This window comes from Aspergillus affinis, assembly GCF_023601865.1.
Source record: "Aspergillus affinis strain CMG 70 chromosome Unknown NODE_168_length_61237_cov_91_649559, whole genome shotgun sequence".
Lineage (NCBI taxonomy): Eukaryota > Fungi > Ascomycota > Eurotiomycetes > Eurotiales > Aspergillaceae > Aspergillus > Aspergillus affinis.
Window position 1 is genome coordinate 42,349 of NW_026515949.1, and position 18,889 is coordinate 61,237.

The 18,889-nt window shown below is 52.4% G+C and overlaps 5 protein-coding genes across 5 annotated transcripts; all 5 read left to right on the plus strand.

Moving 5' to 3' along the window:
- Positions 1-699: 699 nt before the first annotated feature.
- On the plus strand, positions 700-2,428 carry KD926_002969 (FAD-binding oxidoreductase; the record flags this gene model as incomplete). Its single annotated transcript, XM_053094549.1, has 6 exons — positions 700-1,144; positions 1,205-1,266; positions 1,337-1,427; positions 1,507-1,840; positions 1,894-2,093; positions 2,151-2,428. The coding sequence occupies 6 exons, from the start codon at positions 700-702 to the stop codon at positions 2,426-2,428; spliced, it is 1,410 nt and encodes a 469-aa protein (XP_052950699.1).
- Positions 2,429-3,462: 1,034 nt separating this feature from the next.
- KD926_002970 (uncharacterized protein) lies at positions 3,463-4,171 on the plus strand (the record flags this gene model as incomplete). Its single annotated transcript, XM_053094550.1, has 4 exons — positions 3,463-3,484; positions 3,549-3,589; positions 3,644-4,023; positions 4,078-4,171. The coding sequence occupies 4 exons, from the start codon at positions 3,463-3,465 to the stop codon at positions 4,169-4,171; spliced, it is 537 nt and encodes a 178-aa protein (XP_052950700.1).
- A 1,291-nt stretch (positions 4,172-5,462) lies between these two features.
- Positions 5,463-7,295, plus strand: KD926_002971 (cytochrome P450; the record flags this gene model as incomplete). Its single annotated transcript, XM_053094551.1, has 5 exons — positions 5,463-5,702; positions 5,767-5,892; positions 5,954-6,113; positions 6,174-6,806; positions 6,883-7,295. The coding sequence occupies 5 exons, from the start codon at positions 5,463-5,465 to the stop codon at positions 7,293-7,295; spliced, it is 1,572 nt and encodes a 523-aa protein (XP_052950701.1).
- An 883-nt stretch (positions 7,296-8,178) lies between these two features.
- KD926_002972 (DEAD/DEAH box helicase-domain-containing protein) lies at positions 8,179-12,036 on the plus strand (the record flags this gene model as incomplete). Its single annotated transcript, XM_053094552.1, has 1 exon — positions 8,179-12,036. One exon carries the CDS (start codon positions 8,179-8,181, stop codon positions 12,034-12,036), a length of 3,858 nt encoding a protein of 1,285 aa, XP_052950702.1.
- Positions 12,037-12,812: 776 nt separating this feature from the next.
- On the plus strand, positions 12,813-16,510 carry KD926_002973 (putative DNA repair helicase rad5; the record flags this gene model as incomplete). The annotated part of the gene is made up of 2 exons (XM_053094553.1): positions 12,813-14,414; positions 14,528-16,510. The coding sequence occupies 2 exons, from the start codon at positions 12,813-12,815 to the stop codon at positions 16,508-16,510; spliced, it is 3,585 nt and encodes a 1,194-aa protein (XP_052950703.1).
- Positions 16,511-18,889: the final 2,379 nt, after the last annotated feature.

The window sequence follows — 18,889 nt, forward strand, 5'->3', positions numbered from 1 at the left end:
TGAATTACTAACGGAGGTTCGAAGGAGAGAAACATGAGAGACCGTTAACGCAACACGTTAGAGATATACATACGGGGACACGGAATTCCAATCCCTGACGCAGTCATCTTTGTAATGTATCCAATGAATGGACAAAGAAAACCAACAAAAGAATCTCCCAACCCCAAAAGATGTTTTTTATTTGCGATATTTGAGCAAGGTACTCATTAGCGAACTGATGGTCCACGAATGCCTCAAAAGTCTGGGACCCCACGGCGCTAGTGTTAGTGTTGGTGAGGCTATCGGATAGGGTTGCGTCGCCCGCCTGCCGGCTAACCTCCTCGGGCAACACCCGCAGAACGCCGGGAGGGGGTGGCTACCGGTGGTCTTGCGCCCTGCAGGGGTTGGGGCTTTCTAGTTGGTCTAGGCGCCCGACTTCCGGGCGATCTCGGCGCAACCCTGGTCCCACGTAAGACGCTAGCTGTAATTAATGCATTTCTTTGTTTGCTGTGCCTGGGCAAAAGGGAATCGTAAGATAGGAGGGGCAGTGTTCTGCCTAGAACGAACGCATATGTCGGGCAGTTTCTTTTAAGTAGACAGGTGTTGACTGGATGTGAGATCGGTTAAACAAAAAGGCCAGTGACAATCGTTTGATTCTCTTAAAGGCACCTGCCAAGATTTCATTCCTCAAGTTAAACCTACCGAACGTTTTCACTCACAATGGCTCACGGCATAGAGGCGGCAGTTGAGAAGTTGAGAACTGTCTTTGCTGATCAGTTGGTGACCCCGGACGTGGAGGCGAAGTTTCAGCAAGCTGTGGCAGTTCCTTGGTCCCAAACCTGCTGGACCCCCGCGGCCGGTTATGTATACGTGAAAGACTCCCAGGAGCTCACTCAAGCGGTGGACATTGTCAAAAGCACAGGATCCAAGTTCGCCGTTCGCACCACCGGCCACAACCCCAATGCCGGATTCAGTAGTGCAGACAGAGATACGATTGTGCTTGACATCCGTCAGTTCCAGTCCAAGGAGCTGACATCGGATGGCGTCGCTCGAGTCGGTTCGGGAAGCACTTGGGGCGAGGTGTATGCCTGGCTCGAGGAGCACAACCTGTCCGCCATTGGAGGCCGAGACCGACAGGTCGGACTGGGAGGTTTCCTCCTGGGAGGTATGTATTGGCATTGGAAAAGTGTACACCCCGAGGCATACCGCTAACAATTGACAACAGGAGGCATGGGAGCGTTGCCCAATCTCTATGGGCTTGGAGCAGACGGCGTGAAGAACTTCGAAGTGAGTGAAGCTTGGTCTTTGAGTGCCTTGATTTTGCTTTCCCTCAAAGCTCACAACTAAAAACCTTCAGATCTTGTTGGCCGACGGCAGTCTGGTTAATGCAAACGCTGATGAGAACGCTGATCTCCACCGCGCCCTGAAGGGTGGTGGCTCCAACTTCGGTATGTGGCATTCCTTTATTCTCAGCTTGACCTAGCTTGCAATATTTAGCAGACCCGAGCTTTCTAATCCATTGAACAGGCATCGTGACGCGGTTCGACCTTGAGACCCACCCATTGATCAACGTTCAGTATACAATCAATGCTTACAACCTCGACGACTATGTTGCGATCAACAAAGCCACGGTGGCAGTTCAAAAGGCTATGGAAGACGATCCCAAAATTGGGCTGTTTACCAATTACAACAATGGCCTTGTCGCGGTGGGCATGCTTTATGGAGACACTCCCGCCGAGCCACCTGGCGCCTTCCAGCAATTTCGCGAACTCAACAGTCTGCTGATGACGGTTCTTCCCGTCACAAATGGAACAGTTCTATCGCTCGCTGAGGCTATGGGCCATGTCCAGGAGACCAAGAAGTAAGTGCAGGTGGAATATAGGATGCGCTCAGCTCGTCGTTAACACATAATAGGCGAGCCATTTGCACGTCCACCACACAGGTTTCGCAAGAGCTCTACGATGAAGTGTACAAATACTGGGTTGAGGTTCGCGATACCCTTCCGGCTGATCATGTTCTCCACTATACCATCCAGCCAATGGGCTCGGCTGGTGTCCAGGAAGGCAAGAAGCGTGGGGGAAATATCATGGGACACCAGAGCACCCCGCAGACTTGTAAGTCCTTACTGAACCATACTGTACTCCCAGAACTAACGTAATCTTGACTCAAAGGGTGGGTGTTTACGTGTGAATGGCCCGAGGATGGCGACGACACCGCTGCGCAAGGTGCAGTGGACAAGATGCTCGCAAAAGTGCAGAGTTTGGCCGAGGAAAGGCAACTCTTGCTTGACTACCAGTGCATGAGCTTTGCTCAAGCCTCTCAAAAGGTTCTAGGCAGCTATGGGGCCGAAAATATCCAGACGCTGCAGGACGTTGCAGCCAAGTACGACCCCGAGGGAGTATTCCAAAAGTTGCAGCACGGGGGCTTCCTCTTACGCAACAACGTCTAAGCGATGTTCTCCCCTTGCAGTGAATAAGGGGGTTTGTAGCCCCATTCTGCAGGGAAACTGAGTCCGGAGCTTTGCTGTGTTTGTCTTATTCTAAAGCACGCCATGAAGGTCGCGCATTCCTTTTTTTTTAAAAAAAAATCCCGTTATGCACCGCATGGGCCATACTCGGGGTACCCGGGTTTCTTGCAGTTTAATTCAACTTGTGGCCGCCAAGACCTAGCGTTAATCTTCTGTCGAATGTAACCATGGTCAATGTGTCTCTGTATTATTCAGCCCCTTCTTCACGTACTTTGGAGGAACGTCAGATTGGACCTTGCTGTGGGTCATGAGAATTCGGTTAATCAGAATGCAGCGAAGGTTGGTGACCAACAAATTTGATTCATGGATTGTTGTTGCCTCTCGAGCTTCTGCAGGTAAACAGCAGGGGTGTGCACGCAGTGTGAATGAGAGGGGTTATGCATATTGATCCGGCCCGTGGACATTCTGGGGCTAAATGTTTCGGGATGTAAGATGTCGAGACGGCAGGACCATGCACAGGACTACCCTACTCCTATAATAGTCTTTCCAGTGGCAGACTCGCTGCCAGCTGACACTTCTCCCGACAAACTAGTTACTTGGCAGCGAGGTCCGAAAACCAGCCCCAATTATAGATGCCATAAGGCTCATTTGGTCCAGATTCCAGTAGCAGGTTTTGAAGTCAATATTATACCGCCTACACCTCCCTCTTTTTCTCTCTTTTTACGTTTATCTGTGGCATGGATTTCTTCGATTATCAATAAGGAAAAGCTGGGATGACTGCCCCAGGTACTTTGTCGCCGGGCGCCTATCTAGCAGCCGGCACGCCTCTGATTGTCGCTTGCGCTGGTTTCGTGGGCATAAGATGCGCGATGAACATCAGGGTGTACAAAAAGCTTCTTATTGCGGACTGTACAGTTTCCATATCTGCCCGATAAAAATGAAACATATTGGCTAACGCATTCCGATGTATAGATGTCTCCATCCTTGGATTCGCTTTCGTTACAATTGCATTCGCCATGAACCACGTTATCATTCAAAGTGAGTGTTTCGATCTTACTTCAAAGTCGCAAAGGATGAGCATTAATCATATTTCATACTTCAGGATTCGCCAACCCGCTAGGATCATTAAACTGGTTGAATCGGGTCAGATTCTGCTTCGATATATTATTGACGTGTGTATAACTGACCTCGTAACAGGTTGCGGTGGTTATAACGGTCATTATCGCATTAGAGCTGTGGACAACAAAAGCGCCGATTATGCTCGTCTATGTCCGACTTTTTGGCATCAAAAAGTGGCTCGAATACGTCTGCTATACTAGTCTTGCGATTTCAGGCTTGGCTTATATCTGCGCCATGTCACCCACCTTCATGCGATGTGACCCTAACGCCAAATCGGCGACTCTCGAAGACCTTGGATACTGCACCACAGGCACTACCCTGACGGGGGTCATTTCTGGGTTCATCGCTCTAGCCCAGGATGTGTTGATCTTTGTCTTGCCCATGCCTCTCGTCTACCAGCTCCACCTTCGACCCGCGAAGAAGCTAGCCGTGGGCGCGGTCTTTTTCAGCGGTATTCTGTACGTGAGGTAATCCTTGCATATACGCAGCAGCTAATTATCTTCTTCCGACAGTGGGATTGCGGCCTCCATCGCGTCACTTTATTTCAAATATCGGGCATACAAGGGAGCGACATCGGACACTCTCTCTACCATGCTCTGCGCGTAAGAGGCTCCCATATAGCTTTTCTCCTGTGACCAATGGCAGTGTGACTAATTCGCCCGTCGATTCTTGAACAGGGTTATTGAAGGCACTATTGCTATCATGGTCGGGTGCGCACCGTCCGTGAAACAGTTATGGAGCACTATGTTCTCTCCAAGGCGGCAAAACAGATCGAAATATTCGTCATCTGCGTACAAGCTCTCCTCTCCGCTTTCTAGCGGGGCTAATAATTATAAGGCAATGGGCGATAGTGAACTAGATGTGATACCCTTACAGCCGACTAGTATTGGCAATTGATGGGGTTGGGCTATTATTATTGGAATATCACGCTCAGATAATTGGTACAGCGATCTCACCACTGAATACTAGTAATGCAAGCGCATGTAGGACAGAGAGGGTAGGCTGGTAACAGCCCCCATTTTGAAAGCTATGATTATATATTATCGTCCAAGCATGTTTAACATTGAAGGTCTCGGCGCGGGGATTGATACCGCCATCAAGGCTCAATCAGATAATTGTACACTGCCAACATACAATAACTGTTCCTCCCGCAGCCTCACACTCTCCGCAACCTCACTTCACATTCCAATGGGCGGAGACCCAGGCCTCCATGTAATCTGATTACCGCCCAGTGGGGTCTGCATGCTCGCCAAGTGCTAATGGGGATCGACCCCCTCCCGTAGTGTAGGATAAGCCACAATTATCCACCAGTCCGAGTGGCCCCAATACGACAACTGCTGGGTGGCCCCTGCGATCTAACACGTACGTGCAGATTCTAATATAGCGCCCAAGAGAACCACGTCTCCGTGCAGGACGACAGGGATCGGCGTACATACTCTCATAGGTAATAGTAAGCAAACACAGGAGTAAGCACTGATACGAGAACTAGCAGGTATAGGCGCTTACTGTACGGTTCTCGGCAAAGAGGGGTGGTCGGCCAGCGATAGTGGGATGTCATTTCCCAGAATATGTAGGTTACCATTGTATGGCCTATAACTGAGCAGAGAATGCGGACCGTGCCGCCAAGAACAGCCGGCGATCAACCCATCAGATCCACTCAAGAGACGAGAGAAACCAACGGTTTCTATACAGCGCATATGGGTTACCGTGGGTGTATTATCTACTACGAATGAGGGTCAATTGTAGAGCGTCTACTCCGTACTCCGTAGGTTCTGCGGCTGTCCGGAAGCAATTACATTAGCTCTGAGCTGGCTATAAAACTTTGCCCAATGAGCCATTGTTGCGCAAGTCTGTTCATTTTCACTGCGCACAGTTTCGCAAGCCAGATAGCTGCGCCATGGATTTCACTTTTCGCTCTTTGCCAGTCTTGGATATCGAGACTCTATATATCGATAGTCCCAAAAAGGCTGCCTTGCTTCTGGCACTGGCATGGCTTGTGATTTCACTCTTCACTCCGGGCAGAAAGCGTCCCAATGCGCCCGTGTTTGGATACCGGTCGTTCTTCGAACCGACCGTGGTGCTGCAGAGCCGATTCATTAGGGGTGCGCGTGATATTATCCACGGCGCGTACAAATCAGTGAGCATGAAACCCGAGATTTATCCGTTGTCTAAGGCTCGATCCGTTTCTGACTCCATGGCAGATGAAGAATCATCCGTTTGTGCTCCGTCGCTATGACGTCGACTTCCTGGTTCTTCCGATGCGGTATCTCGAGGAGATACGGCTGATCGCCCCGTCTAAACTGAGTAGCAAAGGGGCTCAGACCGGAGTGAGTGTCGATGTGACGCCGGGAACGGCTGATGAGTTGATTTACTAATGAGGATTTGCAGAATCTTGCTCCACAGTACACCTCAATGCAGTTTCTATATCATTCGGATCTTCATCTCAATGTGCTCAAGAAGAAACTCACGCCAGAGCTCTACACCTATGTGGACAAGGCGAAGGAAGAGCTGGCTTATGGTTGGCATCGCGATCTCCCAGAGGCGAAAGGTAAGCTGGACATATTCGTCTCTCTATTATTTTATCGCTAAAACTAACTATGAACGCCAGATTGGACGGAGATTTCTATCGAGCACCATTTGCGCATGCTCGTCGCACGTATGACGGCCAAGGTCTTCATGGGTCACCCAACGTGTCGGAATCCCGAATGGCTGAAGATCTCAATCGATTTCTCCGTTGATCTGTTTACGACCGCATTCACGATCAAGATGTTCCCGCCTTGGATGTACGGAATTGTCGCCTGGCTTATCCCTGCCAGGTACCGCACGTTCCGTCAATTGAAGACCGGTCGCAGGATTGTTGGCGAGCTCACGAGGCAACACAACATCGTCAAGGAGAAACGAAGCAGGGGCGAGAAGGTCGAGGAGGAAGATACGCTTCTCAATTGGATGCTCGATCACGGCAAGCCGAGTGAAGTTGATGTTCACGAGATGGGTGCTCGCCAGTGTGTCTTGACGCTTGCTAGTATCCACACCACGGCGTCCAATGTATCCAACATGTTGTATGATCTCTGCCAACATCCTGAATGGTTTCCGGTCCTGAGAGAGGAGGTTCTGGAAATTGCAAAGGAGCTAGGACCTCCGGGTCAGGATCCTGAGATTAGTGCGAAAGAGTGGTGCACACGACTGGACAAACTCGACAGTTTCTTCGTGGAAAGTCAGCGACACAGTCCCGTCCTCCTTCGTTAGTTTCCTCCCTTTCTTCCCCTTGCCCTCTTGTTGAATTGCACTCTGACATGAAACTTTCACCATAACATCAGTCAACCCTCAAAGATTGGCTTACCAGGACATCACTCTCAAAGATGGCACGCGTGTCCCTTCCGGCTCGAGGCTCGCCTTCGCCAACTACGAGCACTCGATGGACCCCGACGTCTATCCCGAACCGCTCGAGTTCGATCCGATGCGCAACTACCGCAAGCGCATGTCCGCTGCTGATCAGCGAGACCTGCACAAGGCGGGCATGACCCATCCCAACAACTTGGCCTTCGGCTACGGCAATCAGGCCTGCGCTGGACGGCAGTTTGCCGTTGCGGAAATTAAGCTGATCATGGCTCGTCTTCTCTATGAGTTCGAGTTTCGATTCCCCGAAGGCAAAAAGCGACCGAAGACCCAGCATGTGAACGAGAATTGTTTCACGGATCAGAGCATGACGCTTATGATGAAGAAAATCTAGATCTTGTTGGTTGGTTACTGCGATTGGGGGGATTTCCACGGATGGTTGGGCATGGGGGTGAAACTGTGTGAAACATGGAGGTTGAAAAAATGGATATGGTGCTATATATCAAGAAAGCATTGTCAAATAGGTGATTAGATCCTGGTGGTGCTCTCATTCAATGTCAATGGAAGTTTGAATGAAACTGTTGATGAGATCTTCTTGAAGATGTGTTGGATGCCTAAGGTACCACCCTCATCCACAGAGACGTTCAAGGCGCCAGGGGCCAGCCGAGGCGATCAAAAAGATGAAATATGAACAGAGAGAGAGAGATCACTGCACCAATACAGAGCCGATTAATTGATCCATGTACGACGAATCGAGGTCTTCCATTGTATTGCCTACATTTGAAGCACCGCTACTAGACTTCCGCACGAACCAGCGTTGGGTCCGGGTTAAAGTTGGGTAACCCAGCTGTGACCTCCTGAAGTTAGGGAACTTCCCGGTGTGGAGGAACGTTCCAGAGGAACATTCCGGTTAGTTAGTATAGGATCTATCAGAGAGGAGCCCCCGGATCCCCCCCCAGGTCTCCATAGTGAAGCCTCCCGGCGCTAGACCAACTCTGGGGGGATCCGGAGTGGGGTAACAGGACCCCCCCTAAAGTTAATCCTTGGTAATTGGTTTTTCTTTTTTCTTGTCGCGCTAGGTGAGGTCGCGTCGCGTTCCGTCCGTCGCGCCACGTTACGTCTAGTATAATGATATATCTATCCTCCTATCTGTTCCTGATAGAATGAATGATACTTAGTCTCTTTCCCTATACTATAATACTACTCCTGGTAGGCATCATTTTCTCTCCATCAAGATCTGCATAATATTAGGGGAGTAAACCCCGTTATACATCCAGATGGAACCGGCTTTCCAATATCTCTGGTACAACAGTCAGTATCAATGTATTATCTGTTATGACTGCCAGTATGCCCTCCCAAATCGTCTAATATCGCGGCATTTACGTATTTGCCATCAGATTGAAAGCCGCACCGCGATAGAGCACCAATTACAATGTATTCCAGAGGACGCGCGCCCTCGTGAAGATCATACTGATTTTCCTCCGCTGGCTGATGGTACTGACGCTATTCCTGGCCTGCCAATCTATGACCTGCTGCAGTGTGACTACTGTGGCTTCCTTACTGCCTCAAAGAAATGGCTCCAGCGACATCACCGGATCGAGCATACTGTCGGGAGCCCTCGCCCACTGGCCTGGACCCCTGTTCAGGGGCAAAGTTGGTTCACCCATGCCCGCTATTGTCGGTACTGGGTGACTGCGCCCACGCGTCCCCAGAGACCCATGAGCCCCCAGTCCTCGGTCGCACCGCCTAATCCTGATGGAAAACCAACACCTCCGTCCCCTGCCTCTGTACAGTCATCCCCCAATGGACTGTGCCTACCGACTCTACCCCCATCATCCCCGACGCCAGCGGAGAATGATGCCGATGTGAGCTCCTGCCAGCCTAAGACGCCCCCCCCCATTCGACCAATCAAATCTGGACCAGGGGAAATTCCGCGTACGGGGATGATCCCCCCTAGAAAGGAAGCGATAACTCCATGGTTAGCCCAGACCGGATGGCTTCGATATCTGGAGGGACGGCCCCTTCAAACGCTTGTTGAGCTCCGGGGCCATCCCAACACCCTTCAGCAAGATCCTACGATTGCGAGTGTCTGGCAGACTGAGAAGAGCAGCTATTATACTACCGTTCTTCACATGATCGGGGCCTCGTTTGACCGCATTATGGCCCGGGCGTTGGACACACTGGACATCACCCACGAGCCGATCCGCCAGATCTTCCATAGCACTATTGCCGGTAAGCCATATAAGCGAGCGTTGGACCGGCTACAGCCAGCTACCGAGAAGAGATACATCAAGATATGGAAGCACTTTTTATATTGGTCCTTCCGGGCCGCCCCGTTTCCAGGTAACAGACAGCTCCAAGATCTCGGGATCCCGCTGGATCTATGCCAAAAGGAGCACCTCCATCGGATCTGGACGACGTTGGAACGCTTTCTCTGCCAGCCGGACGCCGTTGAATTTACGCAAGCAGCACCGCCACCGGTGATTACTACGGCATCTTCTGAGCCGCCAGTAACATCTTATAGCCCACCAGCTCGGCTAAGAAAACGATCGCTATCAGTATCCTCCTGCGACCCAGTTGATGCCGAGGAGAGGCCTGTTATGAAAAGGCAGGTGACCCGATACCAGACCATGATCGCAGTCTGCATCCCTGTCTACCGCCGGCCAAGCGTAGCGGATCATTTAGTGGAGCTTTCCCCGGACTCTCACATTCTGCCGTCATCTCCGCAAAATCAGGGTGCCCCACAGGGCCGTCAGCAGCACAGGGTTGAAATAAACGACCAGTTCCCAGCAACCGACCATAAGGAAAGCCCCGAGGAAGCCTTCCTCAGGTGTTCCGCTAGCGAGGTCAGCAGTGTATCTAGCGACAATAAGCAGGACATGGAACAAGATGAGGATGAGGAAGAGGAGTACCTCCTACCTCCAACAGTGGAATCTGCCCAGTGCTTCTCTCACACCGATGATACAGGGCGGCTGGCTCCACCGGCCCTCCCACCTGCGGGACAGAGATGGCTCGACGAAAGTCTATTCAGTTTCTGCCTGAGCTGTCTTACGACGACTAGCATCCAACATACCGGCGATAAATTTGCGGCTAATCTGATGGCGTTTACGGCCGTACTTAGTATCCAGGCCTCCACCCTCACCCTTCAGGAGCCATACTCGTATTCTTCCTCGCTCTCCGCCCTGATCTGGGTCAGCCGAGTCCTGCTACTCGAATATGCCCTCCCTCTCCGGCGGTACCACTATCTGCAGGACATTCGGCCCCGGCATGAGGTCCGGAATCAGTACCAACGGGCCCAGGCGATCCAAGCCCGATACGCCGTCCGTGGGAGTCTCTACCCCCTTCACGCCATCCTCGAGCTGCTCGGTCGGGCCCGTTGGCACATCCGTCATACCGCTCGTCCGGGGAATATACTGTGGTCGCCAGATTACCAGACTCTATTCTACCGCGGGTCTCCCCGGGGGATTCATCTTGACGATATCCGTGGGTGGATTGAGGCCCTCCTCCAGTCGGTAACCCAGACGCTTGAGCACGGACTTCTCCTTGGCGTTTATCCTTCCATCGATCTTACCACGCTAGTCGATGATCTAGGCGAGCATCGGGCCGGCTTCTGCTTTCTTGATATACCGGCGAACCAGCTCCAGCCTACCTATGCGCCGTTGCTCGCAGTCCAGACGACGCTGCCGGCGGGCATGGCCCCTCTCCGCCAGGATAATCGGTGGGATCCGCGCGCCGTTATGGCGTATCGGACCCAGGCTCAGTGGTTTCTCGACCATCTTGCTCTCCTGATCCAACTGACGTGGGGCCAGCCGAGCCGGGAGCCCGAACTGCTGCAGCTGAAGTGGCGGAATACCTCGACAACACCGCGGAACCTGTACTTACACCAGGGCAACGTGCTTTTCATCACCGAGTACCATAAGTCGCAGGTGCGCATTCAGACTACGCAGCATGTAGCCCGCTTTCTGTGCCCCTCAGTCAGCCGGCTGGTAGTGCTGTATCTGCTGCGCGTCCGCCCCTTTCTTGTGCTGCTCCACCAGCAGCTGCGGAAGAACGGACAGCCGCGCTTACACTACCGTCAAGTCCAGCCCAGCGCGATGGATGACTATCTCTTCGCTTTACCTGGGGCAACGCCCCCCCGTTCCCAGGCCGGTAGGATCACCGCCCTCATGCGAGAGACCGCCCAGCCTTTCCTTCATGGGCAGGATATTACCACCTGTAGCTACCGACATATTGCCATTGCTATTGCTAAAAAGCACCTCGCTTCGCAGGCAACGCCAGCTGATTGGAGAATCGCCACCGCGGCTCTCAGTAATATCCTGGCTGCGCAGGCAGGTCATTATAGCCACATCAACGAACAGGTCTATGCCGTGGACGTCAGCCAGCCATTCGGCCTAACGCCGGGCCGGATTGAGCAGTTCGCCGTGGCATCCCGACTGTGGCACACCCTCGTCCTCCGCTCGGTGCCTCTCCGAGGTCTCTCAGACTGCGAGAGCCACACTCCGCCAGAGATCTCCCCACCATACCAGCCAATACAAAAGCCCCGCGTTCTGTCGGGTCGGTCGACACATGCGGTCCAATCACTGCCCTGGGCCTTCCTACAACTCTACCCGGAATGGCAGCTGCTGGTGTGCATCACATGTCAGACTGCCATCTACCCTCCGCAGGTGCGCCAGCACATCGAGCACCACACGAGCCATGCCCTGCTGAGTGCGGCGGACCGCCAGACCATCCAGTCCCTGGCGGTCCAGTCTCCTCTCGACGTCTGGCACCGTCTCCTGGCCCAGGAGCCCCCCATCGCCCCCTTCCCGAGGCTGCCCCAATGGGAGGCGTTGCCCTGTCAGTGGCCCGGCTGCCCGGCGCTGCGCCTCTCCCGTCGGGCCTTGCAGACACACATCCGGGCCAAGCATCCATCAACTGATCCGAGTGAGTTCCCGTCCCTTATCGGCACCGCGGTGCCTGCCCAGTCCCTGACCCGCGCGGGAGGATATATCTTCCGGGTGCAGCGGGCCGCTGGAGAGGTGTCTGCCGACCAAGGGCCTCCCCAGCAAGCGGACCACCCGGGAACCAGATACCCAGGCTGCGGCGTCTTCGTGGCCCGGCCTCAGGAGCCTACGACCGCGCTCAGCCAGCAGTAGACAGCCTTATGGACGTGGAACTATTCCCAACTATCCTCACGGGGATCTCCTGAGGAAACCTTCCCCAGAACCTTATATGGTCAAGGATCAGGAACCCAGGTTATCACACACAGGATAGTCACCCACAGAGTACTCCTCTACTGCTAGCCGGAGAGATCCTACTAAAGGCCATAAGGCGATGGTGGGGATCCCCTTTAGCCGGCTACGTGCATCGTTTTGTGGTGAATGCCTGGGCCGTCCCCAGTGGAATCATGCGCAGGCAACAAAGCGCAGCATTCACTACTCCTGCTATGCACTACTCCCAGCACTCACTACTCCCGGCATTCACTACTCCCGCCATTGACTACTCCCGGCACATGCCATGGCGGGGATCTCCTGAGGAAGCCTTCCCCAGAACCTTGTATGGTCGAGGGCCAGGAACCCAGGTCATCGCACGCGGGATAGCGGAGAGATCCTACTAAAGGCCACAAGGCGATGGTGGGGATCCCCTTTAGCCGGCTACGTGCATCGCTTTGTGGTGCATGCCTGGGCCGTCCCCAGTGGAATCACCCGCAGGCAACAAAGCGCGGCATTCACTACTCCCGGCACATGCCATGGCAGCGATGCGGACAGCATAGCAGGTCCTGGGGATACCTTCCTTTTCGCCAAGAGGTATAAATACCCCCTCTCCCCCCCCTCCTCCCTCTAGATCTTCTCTCCTTTCCTACTCTTCTCTCCGAACCCATTCCCCTGCACCTCACTCGACCTTCTAGGAAGGCAAGCTCAGCACCTTCCAGATGACTACCCTACAATTCTCGTCCGACGAGGACGGCCTGGATGACATCATCAACGCGGACAACGACACCCTGGAGGATATCGACCAGGAAAATACCCTTGCCGGATTCGACCTCACCGAGATTAGCAACCTGAAAGGCATCTGTACTGCCCTAGAGACCGTTACGAGCGTGAAAGAACTGAAGAAATGGCTCAAGGGTACTCTATTCCGACCCCATTTCCTATACTGTTACCTGCACGCTATCCTCCCCGCTCAATCCAGCGGCGACAACATGAACCGAGGTGAATCGTTCACCACCATCATTGCCCGTATCCATGCCGCGGCCAACAGCGGTGATACCAAATACCTCGACCATTTTTCCGACAAGACCAACTGGGACCGGGCCGACTGGACTGCCTTTTGTTTACTCACCCTGGTCAACGTCAATACGCGCAACGTGGACGGGATCTTCTACAAGAAAGCCTGGACACAGGAGCATAAAGAGAAGGTGATGTGGGCGATCCTCCGCATTATTCGACAGGAATTTGCCGCCTCCCGTGTGGAAAAAGGTATGGCCCTCCTCAGCGTGGATGAAGAGACGCGCGACCTTATCCGTGCTTCTCTCCAGACCCCCCACCCCCCACCTAGCGAGAACGCTGGTCTGGAGAAGGACCCGAGGAAGCCTTCCACAGAACCTCCCGCGTCTGGACCCGCTGCCCCCGCTGCCCCCGAGAAACCGGCCTCCAAGCCAAGGGTCCCAAGCAAGCGTTCTACCCGACCCCCCCCGCCGAGACCAAGCCGAAGCATGAGGTCGTCTGCTAAGAGCAAGAATCCCACAGGAACCCCGACTCCCGTCTCCGCTGCCCCTGCCCCTGCCAGCACCCCCCCATCGGCAAGCCGATCATCCACTCCGACCCCCGATACCCCTACACCGGCCGGGCCGGTTGCTCGTCTCCGCCATTGGAGAGATGAACTGATACCCGCAACCCAGCGGGCACTTCAAGCCGTCTCTCAGACTCCCGACCTCAGCGAGCCCTATTGGCAGTTCCATTTGATCGAACTGTGTCTGCGCCTCATCGAGGAGGAACTAGCAGAGGAGCCGGCGCCAGATGCCTCGGATACTGGTAACACAAAGCTCCCCCATAAGGATAACATGCAGGACGAGGCGGATGAGACCTCCATGACACCATTCAAGGTCCTTATGGCTACCGCGGGGCCCTACTCCATATATCATCCTACCGGGCAAGAGGTCGATACGCTGACATTGGCACACTACACCGCCGACACCATTCAGGAGGCCCATAAAGACACGCCTGACGGCCGGGTGACCCTGTCCCAAGTCACCGCGGCATCCATCGAAATCGCTCGCGAGCAGCAGACTTGGCTCGACAACCTCGAACTCCAGCGCGAGAATCACGAGGAGGCCTGCGAGGCGCTCAATATCAGCAACCCAGACGTCCCCAAGCATCCCGCGATGAGGATCAATACGTCCTTCCGTTTTTGGCAGCCCGTGGCCATCTATGCAATCGCACAGTTCCGCGAAAATCCACTGCTCTCCGGGTGCATCTTGGCCGATATGGTTGGACTTGGCAAAACCTGGATGGTTACCGGGTATATTCTGCACGTAAGTGACCCCACCCCTATTCGTTTTCTGGCTTTTCCCTGGGTAGGTGCTGGGGAAGGCTTCTCCAGCACCTCCCTATCATCCTGATCTTTGACTAACCTGTTTGCTTGTAGCGGGCCACAACGCTGAAAGGCAAGCCCACCCTCATTATCTGCCCCCCCCACCTGGTGTGGCAATGGGCCGCTGAGATCAAGGCCGTCACCAAACGGCTCAAGGTCATTGTGTACTTTGGAGACGCGCGGGAAGACCCCCCAGTCGACGTCAAAGTCATCCCCAAGCTGGCAGGCGACCTCCCATGGATGACTGGCCCGCAAGCACATCATGCCGTGGTCATTACCAGTTATCAGACCTTGGCGCAGCGACATGGACCCGCCGAGTACAAGTCATGGGCGGAGGAATATGGCAACGGCTCCCTGGCGGAGTGGCCTAAATCCCTTCGGGGACTGTTCGACACGATGGTCGCCGACGAGGCCCATACGCTTCGGAACCCGGACACGGCGCAATGGACTGCTGCCCGGTGGATCCACCCTGAGTGGACCATCCTGGTCACCGCTACCCCCATCTTCAATTCCTATAACGATATGGCCGGCTTACTCCCATTCCTGTTGCCACCCAAAAACGATGACTTGTGGATAGGCGTGGACCCCAAGACCAACCCGTTTACGCTCCCCGACACCCACCCCCAAGCCCAGCTGATCCTCACGAATGAGGCGGTCCAGCGATTCATCCTCAAAGCGTCTGACGAACTCGTCTGCCCGGATAGTGTGGTCCGCGGCCTCCGCCTCCGCCAACTATGGAAACACCTGATGATCCGGCGCTCGTTATCCTCCTGCATCCCGTTTGCGAATGGTAAACGCATTGGCGATGACATACCTCCTTCCCAATACCAAGTGGTTTTTGTTTGTTACTGTGCCCGTGAAGCTGCCCAATATCACCGATGGTGGAAGCAACTCCGCCGCCACCTCTTTGTCCAGACCCGCGAGGGCCAAATCATATGGAACATGGCCAAGTATCGAGAACTCACGCTGGTCACCACCTGGCTGTTCTTCAGGTATTGCCACCACCTCCTAGTGCGAGCTAGTGCACGATCCCTCGACACTCAGGCCCGGCGCCTCACACTCGGTCCTCAACTGATCAAGAAGGCGATGCAAGTTGAAAACCAGATCCTGATGCGGAAGCATACCGAGGATGCTACAGCCCCTGCCCCGGTGACGCATGATATCCCCGAGCAATTTACCGATCAAGACGTCCTCCTGTACCTGTTGCGCGGCAGCCCGAAGTTACGCGCCCTCCTGTCTATAATCCAGCAGGAGGTCTTCCTGCAACAGGAAAAGTCGGTGGTCTGGTGCACGACCCCTGCCCAGCAGTTCTTTATCGCTGCCGCCCTCCACCACGCCCGTATTGACTGCCGGGTCTTCCACTCGGAACTCAACTCCAAGGAGCGTGTCGAGCTGGTACGAGATTTTACAACCAAAGTGGATGAATGCATGGTCTTAATATGCTCCTATTACGTCAACGCAGCGGGTTCTAACCTTCAGGATCTCTGCCGGAACGTACACCTCTTTGATACCCCCACATCCGACCCCCTCAAGCAGCAAGCCATCGGGCGGGTAAGCCGTGTCGGGCAGACCCGGACGGTCAAGATTTACGATTACATTGTGTCGGACAGCTTCAATGCTGGCGTCTTTGCCAAGAACCTTACTAAGGCTGTCCCCGACCTTGTGGCCACCCTGAATTGGGATATGTTCACCGATACCCTGGACGTGACTGGAGACAGTTCGGCACCGAGCTTTGATATCGGTATATGGGTCCTCAATCAGGATGATACTATCAGCAAGGTCCGCCATGCCCCGATGGAACTCGTCCCCAAGGACCAACGCCTCTCCCCAGAGGACGTAGTCAAAGCCTTAATCAGTACTATGAAGGCGAGTTCTCGCATACGTGAAATGTCTGATATCGACGTCCAGTATCTGGAGGGCGAGGAGGCTAGGAAGGATGGTGAGGGCCCTATGGATACAACAGAAGATGTACCTGGGAATGTAGCAGAGGGCTCCGACCCTAAGAAAAGAAAGGCGGATGAGGTAGAACTATCCTAAGGAATATGACTCTCTTTGTACTCTCAATTCATACTCTACTTCATAGTTCAATCATACAGATATTTCGGCTTCTTTATTTTACTATTAACGGATTCCCTCAATATTTTCTTCAGGTAGGAGTTAGTAGTATAATAGATTCCTCTATGGGGAGACGCTGAGGAAGCCTTCCTTAGGGGGTTTAGGGATGCCACAGAATAATTCCTCTATAATAAAAAAGATCTAGAAACTCCCCCTTCTTGTTTCCTGTCTTTGCCTTTATCTTTGCCTCTTCTATTCCTCCTCTACACGCGCTCTGAATGTTGAACTTAGGGAAGGCATTGGCAAAGTATTAAAGCATATGTCCTTACTAAGGTATATAATTTCCCCTCCTATCCTTCCTCTGTTCTCTCTCTTTCTTCCCTCTTCCTCTCTCCTTCCTCTCCATACGCCCTCTGATCGTTAAACTGGAGAAAGACGTTGGTAAAGCATCAAAACGCCTTTACCAGAGTAAGTAATCTTCCTCTTTTCCTCTATACACCCTTTGATAGTTGAACTTAAGGAAGACATTGGCGAAGTACTAAAACATCTTTATTAGAGTGCCTCTAGATCCTCTTCGTGCATAACCCTCTTACAACTATTATTCCAGTGATCTCACTCTGCTGTCCTTATTTCCGCCATGTCGTCCTCTAGCCAGCCCGTCTGTAAAGTCTGCCAGACTGCTATAGTGCCCTTTCCCTCAGCCAACATATCAGAGCAACAAGTGATGTATCAAGGGACTCGTCCTGTTCTCTGTCTGCTTGTGGACCTTTTGAATAAAACCGACCCTTTTGTTTCAGTCCTCTTGCTCAGCCCGTCTATGAATGATCAGTGCCGGCTACAGCAGGTAAAGCTTGGAATACGCCATATATTGGCCCTTAAGCATAATCTGGCGTCTCTATGTGATGATTGTCCCAAGTCTATCATCCTAACCCCTACTGTTAAGCCTACCGAGCCTATTGGGGTGCAGTGGCATATTGGCTATACTCACTGCCCTGCCTGTGGTAATACAGACTCTCCAGACGATCAAGCTACAAATTAATAATCCTATAAACTATGGTAAGCTCTCCCTCCTTATCCCTAATAAAAAGTATATGCCTTGCTAATTAAACACTAGGATATTCTAATACTAGATTCTACCTGTCACTTCCTGAAATCAGGGAACTGCCTGGATTGACTTCCTGGATTGACTTCCTGAGCCAACGAACTTCCCGGTATGGAGAAACCTTCCTGGATATAGTCCTGCCTGAGGCGGAACCTCAGGCAGTATATAAAAGCTCTAGATTTTCGTTTTTAGATAGCCTTTCTTTCCTATAAGAAAATTCCTTGATTACGAGTTATAAACAAACTTGTCTTTTACTGAGCTCCTTTGTAGACCGTTACATTTTAATTCTGCAAAGGCCGAAATTTCCGCATTAAATTGGGGCCCTAATTGCGAGCTAGATCATTTAAAGCTATTAAAGCTTGAGAGGAAGTTTAATTGATCCTTTTGTAACCCTTTACTAAAATATAGTGAATGGAATCCAGAAGAAAATGCGCTTGATGCGGTTGATCCAGATCTAGCAGAAATAGATTGGCTAAAACCCCCAAATCTCGCCCGTTTAGGAAGGCAGGATATTGAGTTTCGTTATGAAATGAGCTTGTTTCATCCCTCGAGCCAAAAACGCGAAAAATTTGATCTTTTTGGGGAATGGAAAGCTGCTTTGCCCTATGATTGGCCAGGAACTGAGCAGCCAGATCAGGTTGATTAAAACTTGCAGATTGAACCCTTGGTCGTTTCGGGGAAGGGGGCGATTCGTCAGAACTCGAACTTGAACGGCCTGATTCAAATTGATCAATTTGGAAGAGATAGGTAGAACCCTCTAGGGCCTGAACCAGGCAATTTCCTATCTGGGCTTGCTGATTTTTGGCACCAAAGATTCGATGATTTTGGGAAAGGTGATTCTTGATTTTTTGCTGATTCAGGGCTAGGGTAGAGCAGCCCTGAATCAGGCAGGTGAATGCAGGCCTAGGGCTTGGGAGGTTATCGATTGGTTGAATAGGCTCCCACCCCTTAATGTTTTGGTGAATGATTTGAAGGGGTTGCAGGGCTAGGGGTTGAAAAGATTGAAGAAATTGATTTTTTTGAATCTCATGATCGGTCAAATGTTTGGTCAAATGATCCTGAATTTTTGATGGGTGAATGGCGGTTTGGTGAATTTTGCAAATAATAAATTGAAATTCTTCATTAAACACAATGAAATCAGGCAGGGTAGTAGGCAGAGGAGAGGTCATAACAGAATAAATTAAAATCGAAAGAGTCAACAGAAAGAATAAGCAAGGAAAATGAATTAGAATAAAAATAACAAATCGAGATAATAGGCA